This window comes from Condylura cristata, unplaced genomic scaffold (genome assembly GCF_000260355.1).
Source record: "Condylura cristata isolate star-nosed mole 26May11 unplaced genomic scaffold, ConCri1.0 scaffold00029, whole genome shotgun sequence".
NCBI classification, from domain to species: Eukaryota; Metazoa; Chordata; class Mammalia; order Eulipotyphla; family Talpidae; genus Condylura; species Condylura cristata.
Genome location: NW_004567130.1, coordinates 18,474,609 through 18,492,616, shown reverse-complemented (window position 1 = coordinate 18,492,616; position 18,008 = coordinate 18,474,609). Strand labels below are relative to the sequence as shown.

General features: G+C 46.3%; 1 protein-coding gene across 3 annotated transcripts in view; it reads right to left on the bottom strand.

Annotated features, from left to right (window-relative positions):
* TBCE (tubulin folding cofactor E) overlaps window positions 1–17,993 on the bottom strand; it is a 33,288-nt gene extending 15,295 nt beyond the window's left edge. The window contains exons 1-4 of one of the 3 annotated variants that reach the window (XM_012730964.1): window positions 17,819–17,993; window positions 16,217–16,350; window positions 8,364–8,448; window positions 1,258–1,443 (exon numbers count right to left, since the gene is read on the bottom strand). In XM_012730964.1, the coding sequence (XP_012586418.1) occupies window positions 1,258–1,443; window positions 8,364–8,448; window positions 16,217–16,316 (371 nt within the window). In that variant the 5' untranslated portion in view covers window positions 16,317–16,350; window positions 17,819–17,993. Of the gene's footprint in view, window positions 1–1,257; window positions 1,444–8,363; window positions 8,449–16,216; window positions 16,351–17,738; window positions 17,783–17,818 lie in introns of those variants that run through there. The other 2 variants (XM_004691025.2, XM_012730963.1) reach the window with 2 other exon arrangements.
* Window positions 17,994–18,008: the final 15 nt, after the last annotated feature.

The following is an 18,008-nucleotide window of genomic DNA, read 5'->3' as shown; positions in this document are numbered from 1 at the left end:
ATCTCACCTGTATGCACGACAGCTATACAATTTTGAAAATGAAGAAACTGAAACTCAGAAACTGCAACAAACCAGCTCTACCTTGCCTCCAAGTTAGACAGTGGCTGAGCTGCCATCTGAGTCCAGCCTGACTGTCTCCAGCACCTGGTCTGCTTCAAGAAAGAAACCAGCTAGTCACTGAACACAGGATGTCAGGGAGCCGGCTAGCTCACCAGAGAAGACGCACGAGTGACGCAGTTGTTCACAAGCAGGGGAGGGAAGTCAGTCTGCAACGCACTAAAACTTATCTGGGTTAGGTTTGAAGTACAAGGTATTTAAATATGTGCATCTTAAATGGAAAAAAAGCAAAGAATGCTACACTACCCAGCACACAATTCTCCAGTCCAAGCACATCAGAGGACAGACAGCGAGCCATTTGTGAGCGACCTCTGTCACTGGCTGTCACTTTCTTTGGCTCAATTTTCATCATCTAATTCTCAACAGTGCATAAGTAGGCTGCTGATGGACACAAAGCCAAGCAGTTGTTAAATCTTTATAGTAACAAACAAAAACTAAGGAAACTGGTATTTCCTTTTACTTCAGAAGCTGACAGGAGGGCTGCTGGGTGCTGCGCCAGGACCCGCCAGGCTGGGCAAGCACCGCAGCACTCAGCCCTCAGACTGCAACTATGCCTGTGGGGTCAGCGTGGCTGAGTGAGCCCTGGAGCGAACAGAGCGCTCTCGCACAATCAAACCCACAGAGAACAGAGGATGCTGGGACTCCACCGTCTTCACATGCTGTTTGGACCTCTCAGAAAGGCAGGTGACACCTTGAGGTACTTGGTCAAAGATGGGTTCTGCAGGTTCAAAAGTGCCCAGTGACAGAAGTGTCTGTGAGGTGAAAGCCCTTGCTCGCCCACCGCCACATCACGGTCACCACCGGGACATATGCCCACGCCAGGCCTCAGCCAGCAGCAACATCGCCATGTTACACATGAGACCCAGCTGTCCGCTTAGGTTTTGATGCCCATCAGTGCGAGACAGGATGGTAGAAATGGGAACAGGAAGTCATGATTTAGCTGCAATTTAGAAGCCCAATATGTCCATGCTAAAACAGAATTTAAATTCCCCTAAATGCTCAGTCCACAAATTCATCCAGTTTCAGTTTGTGGTTTGTACCAGGGAGGAGAACACGGGGCATCAGCACACGGTCAGTTGGACTGAAACCCGAACCCTGACATGACTCTGGGTTGGCTCTGGCTCCATCAAGGACACTTACCTCTGACATCTTATGACAGAGTCAAAACCAACAGTTTCCACGGGTTTGTTCCCAATTGTCACGACCTGCTTATTTCCATCATCCTCTGGTTCATCCTCTAGCACGTAGCGGTTCTTTACCGCAGTGAGAAAGTCCACTCCAAAATTGACCTTGTGCGGGCGAACAAAGGACCCTCCTGTGGGGTGTCTAAAGGGAGAGAGAAAGGACACAGAAACGTCATCCTCAGACATGTAAGACTACAAAATGTCTTATAAACTGTGTGCCATGAATGTAAACAAGCCTGCTTTGCAAATTTATTTACAAATATACTAGCAAATAAAAATAATTAGACAGGCCCTCCCTGGTGGCGCAACAGGTTAGAGTGCAGCACTACGAAGCTCGCCACAGCCACTCTTTTACCAAGAGTCTAGACTAAGTCTCCAGTTCACACTTCTGGAACCAGACACTGTACGAAGCAGCTCATGCTAGGCGACGGAGACAGGCCGAAGGGAACAGGAGACCAGCTCCACCCACAGGAGGGCCCGCCGGCACACACCCAGCCTGGTGAGTGAGCAGAATCCGGAATGGAAATAACTGTTCTAGTAAACTCCGCCCCAAAGCCCAAGACACGAATCATGAAAAAAATGGGTGTCTTAAGCTCCAAGTTTTGGGGTGATATACCATGTAGCAACAGCTAAAATAATGATCCAATTCATTATTTCCTCCCGTTGTAAACAAACTATAGTAATATACATAGTACACTGTCACCAAGAGAGTTTATGGATCTCTTTGTAAAACTTTAAAGTTGCTAGTTTTTTTAAAATTTATTCTCATCATTACCTCAAAATTTTAGTAGATATTTGATCTAAAATAGTTTTGATCACTATTTCAGGATGACTAAACTTCCTTCAGTATGCAATATATTTTATTTCTCATTTCTAAAAATATTTTATGCCTTCAAAGATAAAAAGATCCTTGGTCTAATGTATATTGCACAAAAAGTAGACTCTGACCTGACCAGAAGATGAGGAGGAGTCTGGCGCAATGTGCTGGTGCTTCTGTTCTCGCTGGCACCAAGCAGGCCCGTCTGCAGGACCCACATACAGAGCAGCAGACCGTTTCCCTGCTGCCCCCTCAGCAGTGAGTTTCAGTACATCTGCCTGTTCTGCTCCCCACTCTCTCTGGGGTGTCCGCTATACCTCTACACTTCTAGCCTACACCCAGTTCTATACAAAAATAAACTTGAAAAAAGAAAATAAAGTAGCATCGTAGACACATTACTGAAAATAAAATATTTATAGACCATAGCATTTTAAGTAAAATATTATGGTTTCAAAAACCAATGTTTTTTCTAAAGAAATTATAAAGATCACTTTCAGGTTATAGCTCCTCTACTTTTCTATTATGACAGCAGGCAAAGGGGCCGTATGTATACTGACAACTATTATTAACATTAAAGCTTTACGGGTAATGCAGTTCAACTAAATCCCAGGGCATGTTGTTAAGTGTTGACAAAATAATTCCAGACAACACAGAACTTTAGTTTACATACCTAGATCAATCGAAATGTGCACAAATTTTACATCAAAAACTGTTCTCAGAATCTCACATTTATGGAATAGGTTTCAGTTTATGCAATAATATAATTTCAAGTTCTAGTGAAATGAAAAGTTAAGAAATGTTATTGGTCTTCCTCAAAGGAGGACATGGGGGGAGGGGGGCCATAAAGAGGGAAATCTGACTTCCAACTATCAGATGTTTTAAACAAAGTGTAACAGCACTAGCTTAAAAAGTAGCACACTTCCAGGCGAAAACAAAGCAGAACAGTACTATGGTTCCCACTGTCCTCAATTTGCACTTTTAATACAGTGAGTACTATGGTTCCCACTGTCCTCAATTTGCACTTTTAATACAGTGTAACAAAACTCAGGAAGTATCTTTGTTACTGTTGAGTTTGTAGGCAGAGGAAAGGAGTTAGGAATGGTGTTAGATAGTTACAAACAAGGTAAGATGCTCTTTACAGATCAAAGAATAAATCAAAGATCAGTCTCTTCTAGAACATTACTGGCATAAAACAGTTCTAGATAAAACAGCCCAGCAAATAATGAAAACCACTAGCTAAATGCATGCTAGTCAAAAACAAATCTCCAAAGACAAACTTATAATTTACATAAACTCCAGAGATTCTAAATTGATAGGAAGATGATACATCCAAACACTAAAATACTTAATCTTACCTTTGGCTTGTTCAACATCCTTTCTCCTTCAACCCACCAATTATAGATGCTACTAGCAAAATCAACTTCCTGACCATGGCCATGAGAAACATGACGTCGCGTGAAGACTGATCACCAAGAATCAATCTTCCTAACCCCCAGTAGCGTTATCAGATAAATTTCAAAATGCCCAGTGAAATTTAAATTTCAGGGCCCTCCCCAGTGGTACAACGGTTTAAAGCACCGCTCTATGAAGCTGTCTGAAGCCACTGCAACATATGTTCGATCCCCAGCCAGGGAATGACCCACGGGGTGTGGGTCTCTCCAGACCCGCCTGCTGCTCTCCTCAGCAGTGTATTTTAGTTGATCTGTTTGTTCTGCTCCCAACTCTTGTCTCTGTTGAGTCCTCTCACACCCCACACCTCTGGCCTACACCCCAGTTCTGTAAGCATAAACAAACCTTTAAAAAAAATTTTAACTTCAGGGAAACAGCAAATTACTGTTCAGTATGTCTCAAGCATGTCCCATACATATGCCAAAAAATAGTTTACTGCTTATCTGAAATTCAAGTTTCACTGTACATTTTCTATTTCTACATGCTGAGTCTGACACTATGACTCAAAAGTAAAGGGTTTCCCAAACAAATTTCAAAATTCCCACGGTAAGCAGCTTTCTTTCTGGGGCTGATACAGGGCAAACCCAGGTCTCTGGGGAGTTTCTGGTCAACATTGCTGATGCTAGTATTTAGTCAGGGAGTTATTTAGTGCACCTCAGCAAGGTTACATAACACACCACTCAGCACAAATGGGGAAATATTCTGTCCCATGCACGTTGCCTACTGAAACACCTTAAAAACAGACTTGTGAACTCACTTTACCAGTAGCAAAAGAGCAAGAAAGATCTTTTGTAGACTGCTTTGAGCAGCATGTATTCATTCTGCCCTGGTTCACGAGAGGCATCTGGAAATGACACTTTCTACCTGTCCTGCAGACCAGCGCCCAAACTGCCCACTGCCAGAGTATTTAGCGTTCCTTTACTCATGCTAACACTTTACAATGCCGCATCACGAGATTCACTCCTGCTCATTCAAGAACCTCAAAACGCTGCTAAGGTCTATGACACACACTAGATGAAGTAATCAAGCAGCTTTCATTTTCATGTCATGCGGCGCTGTGACAGGGTATGGGGCCACAGGGCTTCTAATTCAACTGCCGAGTCCACTCATAAGGGGCAAAAGTCACACTTCAGCATTTCTTGCTCGTCAGAGAAGAAAAACCAAAGAACTGCTTGGAAAAAGAACGTTTTCAAATAAAAGTTGGGTGGCAGAATACGGACCCATTGTAACAACTCCAGAACTATGCTTCTATGTCTTCAGTAGAGAGTGAGAAAAAAAAAAAACAACGGAAAGCTACTCTGCCATTTAAGGAAAACTGAACCGTTCACCACCCCTGCCCCCAACAACAGATGGAGAGAACAGAGCACCTGAGAAAGACTCTAATAACTGGTTCACAGCCATAAATCTTACATAGCTACATAAGCTATTAATGGACAGCATCGCAAATGCTAATTATGGGTAATGACAGCTCAGTTTGCCATATTTACCTTAGATTATACAACAAAACAACAGCTCAAACTGAAACTGAAGAGTCACAAGGAATCATCCAAACTCAAGTACAGAGGGGCTTGTTGAGGTGGATCACGTAACAGACCCCTAATCCTCGTCTGATAGTGTCAACTATTCAAAGAAAAAGCATCACCAGCCCACTGCTACCCTGCGAAGTAGCAGTGTCTCACAGCATTACAGAAATTTCAGGTGTGCATCCCTGAGCACAGCATGTGCACACTACACCAAGTTTACCACCAAAGTTCAATTCTGTTCTTTATTGTACCTTTGTCTCCTTTTCCCCAATTTATCCAATCTCACTTTGTGGTAACCACTAACTGGTTCCATAATCCAAAAGCTTGTTTTTGCTTGTTTGTTTCTACTGTATACCATGAGTGAATTATTCAGGTTGTGTAATTTTTGTCTCCCTGTCGAGATTATAAGGGTAATTACCTTCCAGGTTCATCCAGGTTGATGCTAACAGCAGGGCTTCATCTTTTTTTATAGCTGTGTAATATTCAATGTATGTAGCTATAACCACACCTTCTTTACATAGCTGTCAGCTGATGAGCATGTAAGTTGTTTCTAGCTTTGGGCTATTGTAAATGTTATAATGAACACGGGTGCATAGATCCTGCCAAGGTTTTAAGTGTTTTTATTTTTCAACCCTAATTTTATTTTATTTTATAACAGTTTATTTTTACATCATTTTATACATTTGTTTTTCCATCTCAATTGTAATCCCTGTGGGTATCCCATCACCAATTCACCCATGTGCCATCACCTTATATAATCCCTTGCACTTCCCTCCCCACCCCCTCATTTTTGATCCCATTCCCCACTCCACCCCCACAAAATGTCTCTTGTCATCCATAATTTTAGAGACCTACCTGGAAGACTGAGTCCACAACCAGGATTTTAACTCCACTAGAATTTTTCATGCTAGTCTTGTAACCCATTATTGTATTTCATCAGCAATGAAACATATTAATTATACCTGTTATAACCAGCCCAGAGAGTTGAGTATAAGAAACACATGCAATAAAAATAAGGACGCTAACATCCTTAAAAAAAGTCTCTCCCTTATTCCCCTCCCCCCAAGATAAAGCCCATCTCTACTCTTCTTTAAAGTCATTTTTAAAGCAGAGGTTAAACCACTGCAACTTTTTATTATAAAGTGGAGTTTCATGGACCAACATGAGCTGAATTTTGGTAGGGGATGTGGGTATTTATAACAGGAAAACAAATGGCATGAGCTGGGCCTTGAAGATTGTGTTCCTCCTCCAAACTATTGTCCTAGAGAGGCAGTACCTCATCCCGAATGTAGTCATACTGTGGGCTGGTGTGCTCAAGACTGTGCTCAAACACATCAACATATCCTGACAGAACTTTGTTTAAAATGCAAAAATAACTTTTATAAGATTTATGTGTCAAAGTACAAAACTATATTGTATGTCTAACACACTGTCATTTCACACACAGGCATCTGAAGAGATGAGAATCATAGCTCTCCTGTCATATGACAACTTTAAACTCAGATGTTTCTTATTTATAACAGGTAAATGCCATTTATGGAATTCTCAAGCATATGGGGACAAAATTTATGATCTGGCAATTTTCACTTGGTTTGATGAAACCATCATGAAAACATCTCTAAATATATTGTATTATGACTTTCCAGGTAAAATTAGAATAAAAAAAGCAATGTCCTGGAACCTTCCTGGTGGTGCAGCAGGTTAAAGTGCAGCACTATGAAGTGAACGGAGCCTCTGCAGCGCGAGTTCCACCCCCCGCCATCTGCTGACCCACAGGGCACAGCAGACCTCTCCTGTCAATTGCCTGGTCTGCTCCCCACTCTGTCTCTGGTGAGTCTTCTCACATCCCCGTACCTGTGGGCTGTACCCCATTCTGTATGTATAAACTTTAAAAAATGCAGCAGTGTCTTAAAAGGAAGTATATATTAACAAGACATCTGAATTTGCTTAATGATAAATGCATATGATATAATTAACTCTGTCTGATTTAGAGATTCTAAGATTTTAGTATAACACCAGGCGAAGTCATGTTCTAATTAACACCAATAAGCACTAACACCTATGAAAGTACTCCGCTTAGTTCAGACAAGTGATTTTTCCACCACATGGGTCCCTACGCTCCTGTTTCAACTGCCCCAGAAACGTTCAATGAAATTTAATGTCTTTTTAGATAACTTTACCTACCATCAGAATTTTACAGTGAGTGAAATGCACAGGTCAATGAAATGGAAGGAAAGTATTTTACAGTAAGATGAGACACAGGTTAAAATGTAAATGCTCAGGCACCAACTACATGAGAAATCAATGGTGCAAGGAAATGCTCACGCGCAGGGCGAGGCTGCACACAGCGGGCCCTGCCCTCCACCATGGCCTCAGCTGGCTCGTCAGGGCCAGCCCCAGCTCGGCCAGGACTGCAGCAGCCGTGACTTCAGTGCTCAGGTGAACACGACCAAAAGCAACTTCTACCCAGAAGCCGCTGAGGCCCATGTCATCAGGGACGACTAAACGAGCTCTGAGAAGGGGAGTGCAGAAGCAGGCACCACAGGAAAAATTTTCCATTGCTATGTTTAATTTCGACATAGATTTTAGAGGTGAGGAAATTCAGTCTTGTTCAGGGTCATAAAAACAGTTCTAAGCAGTTCGGAGCCTCTTGATTTTTGCAGCACTTGAGAAAAATAAGCATAATATCAAGAGATCCTTTTGAGAAACTGATACCTGAGGAAAACAAAAACGTAAAGGATGGAGTCAGCCAGAAAGCGCCCCACCGTCCTTTTCAGAGCATAAGGTAAATTCTCTGACATCAGTTAATAATATTAGTAGAAAAATAAATGTTCTCAAATATTAGTAGGAAAGACGAATAGCAGCTATGCAACATAATACCTGACTCCGCATGACAACTTTCAGCCGCGGAGGCCTAGCCTTCCTCCATGTGGCTGTTCGGTGTTCTGTTCAATCAACTGTTTCTTGTTGAATAGGTAGGCTAGTTCTCTTTTCTATTATTCACTTAATGAATTATAAAATGTGAATGAATAAATGAGAAATGTTCATATAGATTCAATTATAAAAAAAACAAAGCAGCCTTACCTGTAAGGTTAAGGGTGAGAATGTTAAGAACAAGGAATAAACCCTACCAACAGCATTTTCTTGTTACAGTCAACCAAATTCTAGATTAAAATGATCCCAAGAGCCAAATGTTTCTCCTCCTCCATCTCCCTTTGTCCAACCGCTAAACATTACCCGACGCCACCAGGCCACTTCAGAATGGAAAGTCACCTGCACCGAAAGTACACAGTCCCTTCGTGGCTCCCGTCGTGCTTGCCTCGCTCCGGGTTGTCCCACTCAACTCCCAGCCAGACTCCTGGGAAAACAAACCAACGAGCAGTAAGTGACAGTGGAAACGCGCCACTTCCCTCCAAGCGAATACAGTTTGCAATGAAAACCCTTCCAGAGGCACCACTGGAGCAGAAAGAGAAAGATCTTTTCTGCACCTCCGTGCTGTCGCTTTCGGGGCGCTGCCCCCTCCCTGGACGTAGGTAGCCCCCTAGGACCAAAGGTGCAGCTCTTGTAACTTTCCACTCCCACGCTGGCCCTTAGCTTCACCACAAGTTCAAGAATCTGAGGGTGCAGAGCACCCACTTCCCGATAGATGGTGCTGTAGCTCAGGGAAAACTGATGCACAGAAGCTGCCAGCAGAGGGAGAAGGAATTGGGGGGGGAGGCAGCGCTGGGTACCCCGGAAGCTCTCTGCATGTCAGACCTTGTCTGGGCAGTCCCAGGCACTGGAAGGCTGAACTTTCCTGGGCATGGTCAGAGAGCCCTGAGAGGCTGGGAGGGAGCAACACCAACACTTCTCTGCACTGCCTTCGCTGCAGCTGCCGCCACCCCCCACGCCCCTTAGGTGCCAGGAAGCTGCCCTGTACTCTGCAGCCACTTGCCATGAGGTTGGGGTGTGGATGGTGGTTTCTGCCACAGCTGTCCACTAACTTCCCACCTCTGTTCACAGCTGAATTCCCTCGTCTCTTCTGTCATGCTTAGTCAGCGCGGGTCTCTGAAGTCTAGGAGGGTCCTCGTCAGGCTACTCGGCACAGCAGAGCTGGGGTTGCCGGTGGAACTAAAGCCGCTAGTCAGCAAAGTTGGGGGCCCCTCAGGTTGTGGAGACATCCTTTGTTTGGGGTAGGGGGCTTTCCTCCCCGCCTTGGCACAATGTCTGGGAGGTGCTCTTCGCTTGGTCCGAGCTGCCTGTTACACACTAGCACAGTAACTCAGAGTGCTCTCAGCCCAAACCCCGTGAAAACCATTTAGGTCAGACTCTTCAGGTGTACTTACGCCATCAACGGCTGGCCAACCTCAAGAGTGACACTTGAAGCATCTCGCTCAATGATCTTTCCTACTGCTGCCAGGAAGCAGCAGACTTAGCACCTATAGCTGCTGAGGTGAAGCCAACTGAGGGCCAGGACTAAACTCAGGCATCACAGAGCTGCAGCCCAGCCACCGGCTCTAAGCAAAGCCATGCGCCAGTCCTCCTCGTCCCAGAGGCTGCACACCTCCTCTCTCCATAACCCTGCTCGGAGCCCGCACAGTCAGTTTGAAGGGCTCACAACTCTGACCCTGCTATGCCCTACCAACCCTGTGACCTAGGGGCACTGGGCAAGCGCCCTGGCTTTGTCAGCTGACTGCATCCTAATCCCGCCTGCCATCCCATCCTAACATAATGACCCCAGCTTGCGGAGACAACTTTTTCTGGGGGGGCTTTATACTTGCCACCACAGCCCATCATCGTTAACACCACCTTGTATTAAAGATGTATTCCCTTTACTTCTCAAAATGTTTACTTACCACGAGGCCCGGCATTATGCACCTAAACACATCAACCCTAGTGTCCCACCAGCCTGACACCACCACCCAGTGATGTAACCCGAAGTAACAAAGTCTCTGTCTACTCTTCCGTGTCTCTGTACCAATTCCATCCAATTCCCCTTAAGGAAAATCTGGTAGTAGCATCAGTGAGCGAAGGTGACAGAAAGAAGTCCCACAGTGAGACCAGCAAGGGGTGAACGCACAGTGGCCCCCATCTTTGCAGTGATGTGCGGGAAGGAAAACTGTCTGGTAATACATAATGGACAAGGTGCCTGCACCATGCGTGGCAGGCTGGTGGAGGGAATTTTAAAAACAGCCCAAAAAAATGTCAAACTCACAGGCTACTTAATGCACAAAGCAGTACGTACCATTTCCTACCACTCAGCTCCCACTAAACAGCTCCCATCCACATTACTGCACCAGGGATGCGCCATTCTAGCATTCTAGCATGCCTGTAGGAACCTGCACTTAACTCTCCCAGGAGCTGTGCATACTTCTGGCTTTGAGAAGTTAGTCTTCAGCACTGGAGCCTAATGTCAAATAATCTCTGGGGGCAACCAGAACTCGGCGATAGGACCGAAGTCTGAAGGCCAAACCCCTCATCCACTAGGGATGGCTGTGACGGACGAGCCTACCGTCCAAGTCAGCGGAAACATCTGCTTAAACTGGACAGCAGCACAGCTTCTCCCTGGCACAACCCTACTCCCCACCTCCTTCCTCTCCCTAGGAAGAGTACTTGGTCCCAAGACCCAGAGCACTCCGAACAAACTTTCTGAGCACAAAAATCCCTGATGGAGTCTCTGCCTCAGCCTGCTCCTACATAACTGGAGGTTTCCAGGTCTTGGTCCAGTATTTCAGTGGCTCCCAACCCTCAGCGCCTAACTCCCTGACAACCTCTTGGAACACAGATTGCGGGGCCGCATCCCAGAGCTCCGGATTCAGTAGCTCAGTGAGGCCAGGAATTCGCTCTTTTTTAAAGATTTATTTATTCACAGACAAACTGGGGTGCAGGCCATAGTGGGAGGAGGTAAGAGGATTCACCAGGGACAGAGTGGGGAGCAGAACTGGCAGATGGACTGAAACACACTGCTGAGGGGAGCAGCCAGCAAGAAAAGTCTGCTGCGCCATATGTGGTCAGCTCCACGGGGGAATCAAACTCAAATCACAGTGGTGACAGTACCGACACTTAACCTTATGCCACCAGGGAAGCCCCTAAATCTGCACTTCTATCAAGCAAACTAAGTAGTGCAGAGACAGGTCAGGGAATCGCACCATAAGACCTGTTCCAAGCTTATTAATGGACTCGCCTCTTACAATACAGAACGTACACAGCCATCTCCTGAGTCCTGGCCACATCCGTCAGCCTGTCCTGCTGCTATTGGTAACAATACGGGACTGGAGGCTCAATGTCTGGAATCTGGGAACCATTACACAAACTAGAACGCAGGTAAAACAAATGCAAAAGCAATGTGCCAAAGGGGAAAACATCTCGAAGTCAGATCTGGCAAGGGTTTAGTAAGCCCCAAATACAGAGGGATCGCACACGTGAGCAAAGAACAACGGGAGAAGCGGCAAGCAGCAGACACCAGTCACGACATGGCCCTGGAGGACAGGCATTGAGACATGCAGCATCCAGGCCGGGCAGGCCTTGCTCCGCTCTCTGCCACTAGAACAAGTGGTACCCAGGCGCCCTGGGGCAAAGGGCAGTAATGTGCGCTGGTGCGGGAACAGGCCTGCCTGCCCCGCAGGGACCACCGCCGTCCCTCAGCTGAGAGAGGGAGCGCGAGTGGTAGAGGTGCAGCGACCCTGCTCACCAGTGCACCACAGCACCAAGACACGCAGAGATCCCAGCACCCAAATAATGACGTTAGGGTGCACAGCCTGGAGGCAGCCAGCCTCAGAGACTCTGAGAGGGTGCTGTGGTGCTGCACCACATCACACGGCTCAGAGACACAGACGCTACCGCACACTGCACACCTGGGCCATGTGCAGCTGCCAAGACACCGTCGTGCGGCAGGGGCCTGCTGCACGTACACAGCACATGCACACAGGAGTATCATCCACCACAACATCTCGCCATCCGAGATAACACGGATAAACCTTGAGGGAATTATGCTAAGTCAGAAGAGAAAGACTAGATCATCTCACCTCTGTGTGGAATCTAAAGGAGAAATAAACAATCTCCCTGCAAAAAAACCCGAACTCACATATAAAGAAAACAGGCTGTATTTGCTGGGGGGAGGTAGGGTTGGGAGGGTGTTGGGTGAAACGGAGGAAGGTGGTCTAAGGCGCAAACCTCCAACTTTCTAAGTACTGGATCTGTAATAAATAGCACAGTGACTGATCAACACAGCTGTACCTGACTTCACTGCATGTCACAAATGATGTGCTTCTTACAAGGTAAAGGCTTTGGGGGGGGGGGTGCGTTAAGTGTGTGTGTGCATGCGCGTGTATAGAAGAGCTGGGCTGCAGGCCAGAGGCCTCAGAAACACAGTGGGGAGCAGACCAGGCAGATCTCCTGAATACACTGCTGTGGGGTAGAGGTGGGAGGTGGGGGGGTCTGCTGTGCCATTTGAAGGTTAAGAGCCCTGGCTGGGGAATCGAACTGGGGCTGCAGAAAGGGACCTGAGCCCTGGACCTGGGAGGCCCGAACCACACTGTCATAGGCAAGTCCACCTCTGCCATTCTTCTCACAAGTGTTTACTTCACCTCTGTAACATTTTGGTAATTCTCACAATAGTCTCAACTTTTCCATTATTATTGTAATATGGAGGTCTGTTGTAGCAATTAGGGACCCTTGACATACTATTGTAATTAACTTGTAGCACCGCGAACCACACTATTTAGGATGATAAATGTAACTGACAAATGGTGTGTAAGTTCTGGTTGCCCCACTGACTAGTCATTGCTGTCTCTCTTCCTCTTCTCAGGCCTCCCTAGTCCATGAAGCACAGCAATACTAGAATTAGCCAATTAACATCCTTAAATGGTTTCCAAGTGTTCAAGAATAATTCCTCTCACTTTACATCAAAAGCTAGAAATAATAAGCTTACTGGGAACACCACGTCAAAAGTCCAAGAGCCTCAAAAAATGGGTTATAAATACAAAGGGAAAACTTTAATAAGATTTTCTTTTCTTTTTATTTATGTATTTTCACATAGCTATTCATTTTTGTTTTTAACTTCCCAAAGGAAAAACTCTTGATGGAAGTGAAAAGGGCTACTCCAGTGAACACAAATCCTAAGAAAGTGAAATCATCTCATTATTGACAGAGAACATCTTAGTGGTCTGGAAATGAGATCAAACCAGCCAGAACATTCCAAAGGCCAAAGTCTAAACCAAAGCAAGGTTCTAACAGGCAAGGAAGCTGTGAAAGAAACGTGTGATGCCACCAGAAGTCAGATCACGGGCCTAAAGAAGCCATGAGCGACACAGAAGTGCAAGGTTAGGTAGCAAGTGCTGATGTAGAAGCTGCAAGTTGTCCAGAAGACCCACCAGCTAAGCCACTATGAAAGCGGCCACACTACAGCAGGCCTCCAGCGGAACATGTGCTTCTGTACTGAAGGAAGATGCTGCGTCTTCTTTGAAGCAAGGAGGAGCCCGGAATGCCTGGCTCTAAAGGACAGGCTGCCTCTCAGAGAGGTTAACACAGCCGCAGGCGTCAGTGCTCACTGGCCATTCAGAAACACCTAGAATCTTGGCCAGTCATGCTGAACCTGTTCTGCCTGTGCTCTCTGACCCGGACAATGAAGCCTGAAGGATGGCGCACCTATTCACTGCGTGGCGTACCGGCTGTTTTAGGGTTGCTGTTGAGACTTACTGCTCAGAAAACAGATTTCCTTTCAAAACTTTACTGCCACTGACAATGTACCTGCTCGCCCTAGAGTTCTGATGGAGACGAAGGCGGTAAGGCTGTCTTTATACCTGCTAACCTCCCATCCATTTTGCAGCCCGGGTCAAGGACTACTTTTACCTTTCAAGTCTGTTTAAGAAACGCACTTTGAAGGCTCTAGCGGCCACAGATGATTCCTCTGATGGATTTAAGCAAAGTAAATTGGAAACCTTCTGGAAAGGATTCATCACGCCACTTTAGATATCATTAAGAAAACCTGTCATTTAGGAGAGGCGGTCAAAAGGTCATACACAGAAGAAGTTGATTTCAGCATTCAGGGGTGATTTTGAGAGGTTCAAGAATTCAGTACAGGAAATCGTGTAGATACAGTGGAAGCTGGAAGAGAACTAGAAGTGGAGCTTGAAGATCTCATTGGTGAAGCTCATGATAAAACTGAAGCAGATAAGGAGTCACCTCTTATGGATGAACAAGAAAAATGTTCTCTTGAGGTAAGTGCTATTCCCGGTGAAGACGTGGTAAACACGGTTAAGTGACAAGGGGTTAGACTATCACACAGCATAACTGTGAATGCAGTGGCAGGGTTTGAGAGAACTGACTCCAGTCTTGAGAGAAGTTCTACTGTGACTACAATGGCCTCAAACAGCATCACATGCTACTGAGAAAGAAATCTTTCTCAAAGAAACAGTCAATTGAAGCAGCAAAGGTTTCAAGAAATGATCAGTCACCTCAACCTTCAAGTAGCACCCCCTGCTCAGCCAGCAACCATCAACATCAATGACCTCCACCAGCAAACAGTTGACAACGTCCTGATGGTCAGATGTGGTTAGCATTTTTTAAGCAAAAGAGTAGTTTTTAAAGAATTTTTTGAGATCTACTGCTACCGCAAATGTAGTAGCCTCAGCATAACAGACACATAACATGAAGCGGGAAAACAAACGTCACGACTCACTTTTGTGATACTCTCTGGTGGTGGTTGTCTGGAACAGAATCAAGGCATCTCTGACGTGGGCCTATACTGCACTGTATATGTGAAAGCTGCTAAGTGAGAACCTTCAGATTTCTCATCTCAAGGGAAAGTGTGTAACTGAATGTGAGCCAAGCTTACTGTGGTTAGTAGTTCACGGTATACACAAACAGAATCATATGCCATACACCTGAAACCCTTGCAGTATGACTGTGAAATCGTTAAGCGGAAGGATGTCCTAAAGGAACTCTGCAGTCTTGTGGACACCACCCCCAACTCCAGCTTTCTGGACCCTACACACTACTCCAGTGATTGGAAACTACAACTCCCAGCAGTACCAGGGGGAGAGCTGCGCAGACCCAAGGGCGGAATTAGCAGGAATTCTGGGACATTTGGGGAATATATAGGGCGCAATTGCATCTCGCGCTCTCTTGCTTGGGAAGCAGCTCTCCTGACCACATGACTCAGCGTGTTCAGTCAGCCTAGCCGTAAGGTATTCCACTTACTTTGTATCCTGCTCTCTTTCCCTGGGTTGTTTCCTGTTCCTTTCCCCTTTTGTAAGTCAACCCGTTATTGGCCCTTTTGTGTGTCCCTGCAGTGTAACTGAGTTGTGAGTGCTGGTGAGGCCCATAGACAGGCGGCCCAGTCCACTCTGGGCTTCATGGTAACAGTTTTTGGCGCCCAGCGTAGGGCCTGACTAATTTCACCTGTGGTGGACCAGCCCAAGTACCTTGTGTTGGTCACCGTAAGCGCGTTAGGTCTGCATAACACATGGCTTCTTTCTTTTGGGTCATGATAACTTTTTTTCTCCCTTTATATCCAGCTCTCACTGATGTTTACCACTATGACTTTTACCAATTTTTTTCCCCAGCTTATCTTCTTTCAATTTTGTTCCGGTCTTAAGTCTCAGGCCCCCTTTCCCTTTGGATATCACCACCAGCTTTATAAATATCGCTACTCTGGTGAAATCTGGTTTATGGCAAATGCTGTTGCTTTTGTTCTCCTCTATGGGTGGCTTCCAAGCCATTCCTGTTGTGCAGTCTGTGCTTCTGGGCTACCCTGAAACAAAATCATGACTTGTCAAATATACAGATAAATAGATCCGTAATAAATGGTAAAAGATAAAAAAAAAGTTGTATAAAACTACATTAAGTACATGTACACAAGGATTAGAGAAATTGCAGGAAGGTTACTTTGCTTTTGAGATTAGGATTATGAGAATAAGATTTTTTTGTTGTTTACTCCAAAGATACCTTGAGGTGACTTAAAACAGCAACACTAGTTAAATAAGGATGAAGTTAAACAGCAGCATGTAACAGTTTGTCACACAAATAAAGCTAGAGAGGAAGCAACGGTAAATTAGCTGCTGTCTCAAAACTGGTGTTGTAAAGCACTGGAAGAGGCCTCCTGAGGAACAGGAAACAGCCAGGACAGACTGACAGAACTGACTCACCTGCCACAGGGGGGACGATGCCAGAAAAACGCACAGTGGCATGTTCTCCACCAACTTCAACTCTTCGGCCAATGACATCTGACATCCAAGTGTCACTCATTGTAATACAGTCAGAATCCAAAACCCAGGGAAATCTAGGAAGAAAGGGCAACACTGAGAATAAAATTAAACATTTTTACCATCATGTACTTACACATGAATGAGGCCAACCCTTGTAACCAATTTACTGTTCGTATTTTGGTGATGAGGAGAACACAATAGGTTTGCACACCACAAAGTCCTAACTGGATTTTACTTGCTGTCTAGCCATTTTTTTTACAATCTCATGCAGTCTTAAGATCTGTTTAGGGCCAGTGGCACAGGGGCTACCTAAGTCTCAGCACTGTGGAGCTGTCCGCGGCCAGTGCAGTACAACCAGGGAGGGACCCCAGGACGCCGGGGACCTCTCCTGTCTCCCCGCTGCCTCCTCAGCAGTGTACTTCAGTAGATCTCCTTTGTTCTGCTCCCCCCCACCCCCTACACCTATGGCCTGTAACCCAGTTCTTGTATGCATAAATCTTTAAAAAATAGTAATTGTTTTTAAATTTAAAAAAAAATCTTGTTTAACTCTAATTAGCTTGCGTCACAATTTGTCTATACTGCCATTTACTGAGGGGTGGGGGAGAGAAGAGTGGAGAGGAGAAAGAGGAAAGGGACAGGCAATGTGGGCACTGCCCCTTCAAGAGGAAGGCAAACACCCCCAGAGCTAGGGAGCAACACATACAATGAATAAGAAATTCTAAGAAATAATAAAACAACTATAAAAAAGGTCTCAAGGATCCATGTAGGAACAACAGCTAAATGCCATTCAGTTCAAATGCAGTCAATAAATGCTTGTGCTTAAGAGCACAAATTCAAAAAAAGGCGTATAGCAGACGCTATATTTAGCTAGGGGAAAGCACCCGCATCCCAAGGAGCCCAATATCGAGGCCAGAACAAGGTGCGTGAGGATTCCGGCCAGCGGCACATTTCCTATCTTCAGCCCCCAGGAGAGCAGAAGGATGTGAAGCGAGGAGGTGCCAGTATTTTGTGACTATCTGAAGAGACTTCAACGAGGATTCTACCGCCTCCCTGAGTAAGTCTTTCCTGACACTTATTCAACACTGCAGCGGAACTGCCCTGGGGTCAGAACACTGCCCCCAGTTATGGTAGCCCCTAACTAGAAAACCTAGTCAGTGACGCGCCGCCACGTGGTTTAGGAGCTTGAGCTAGTGCTCCAGGCTCAGGAGAACCAGGCCGGGGTCCTTCCGTTAACCTTTCCGTGCACGAGTCTGAAGCAGACCTGCTCTTGCGAGCACTGGGAGAGGGAACTAGCGGAAAACCCGCAGACCCGCACTCAGGAAGGTGAGGGCGCACAACCCCGAGGGCCAGCTCCTCGTGAGTCAGAGAACAACTTTCGGGCCGGCGTCACGACGCGGGAAGACTAAATCCCGGGCAAAACGCCGCCCGCCGACTCGCACGACCAGTGAGTCCCCGAGGGCACCTTTCTCGGCGAACTTCCAAGACCCCGCATCCCGCCACTGCGACGCCAGCAGCAGAGCCGCGCCTGCTGCCAGCTCCTACCAACGGGGCCGTCGCGTCCGTCCGCGGGGACCGGCGGCGGCTCAGGGCGGCGTCACCCGGACGCTGCCCGCGCAGAGCAGGGGCGGCGGCGATCGGAGACCAGGTGGCGGGGCGCCAGGGGTGCAGCCCAGGAAGGCGGCGGGCAGCGGCTGGCTGCACCCAGCGGTTCTGAGCGGGCCCGGGCTGCGCG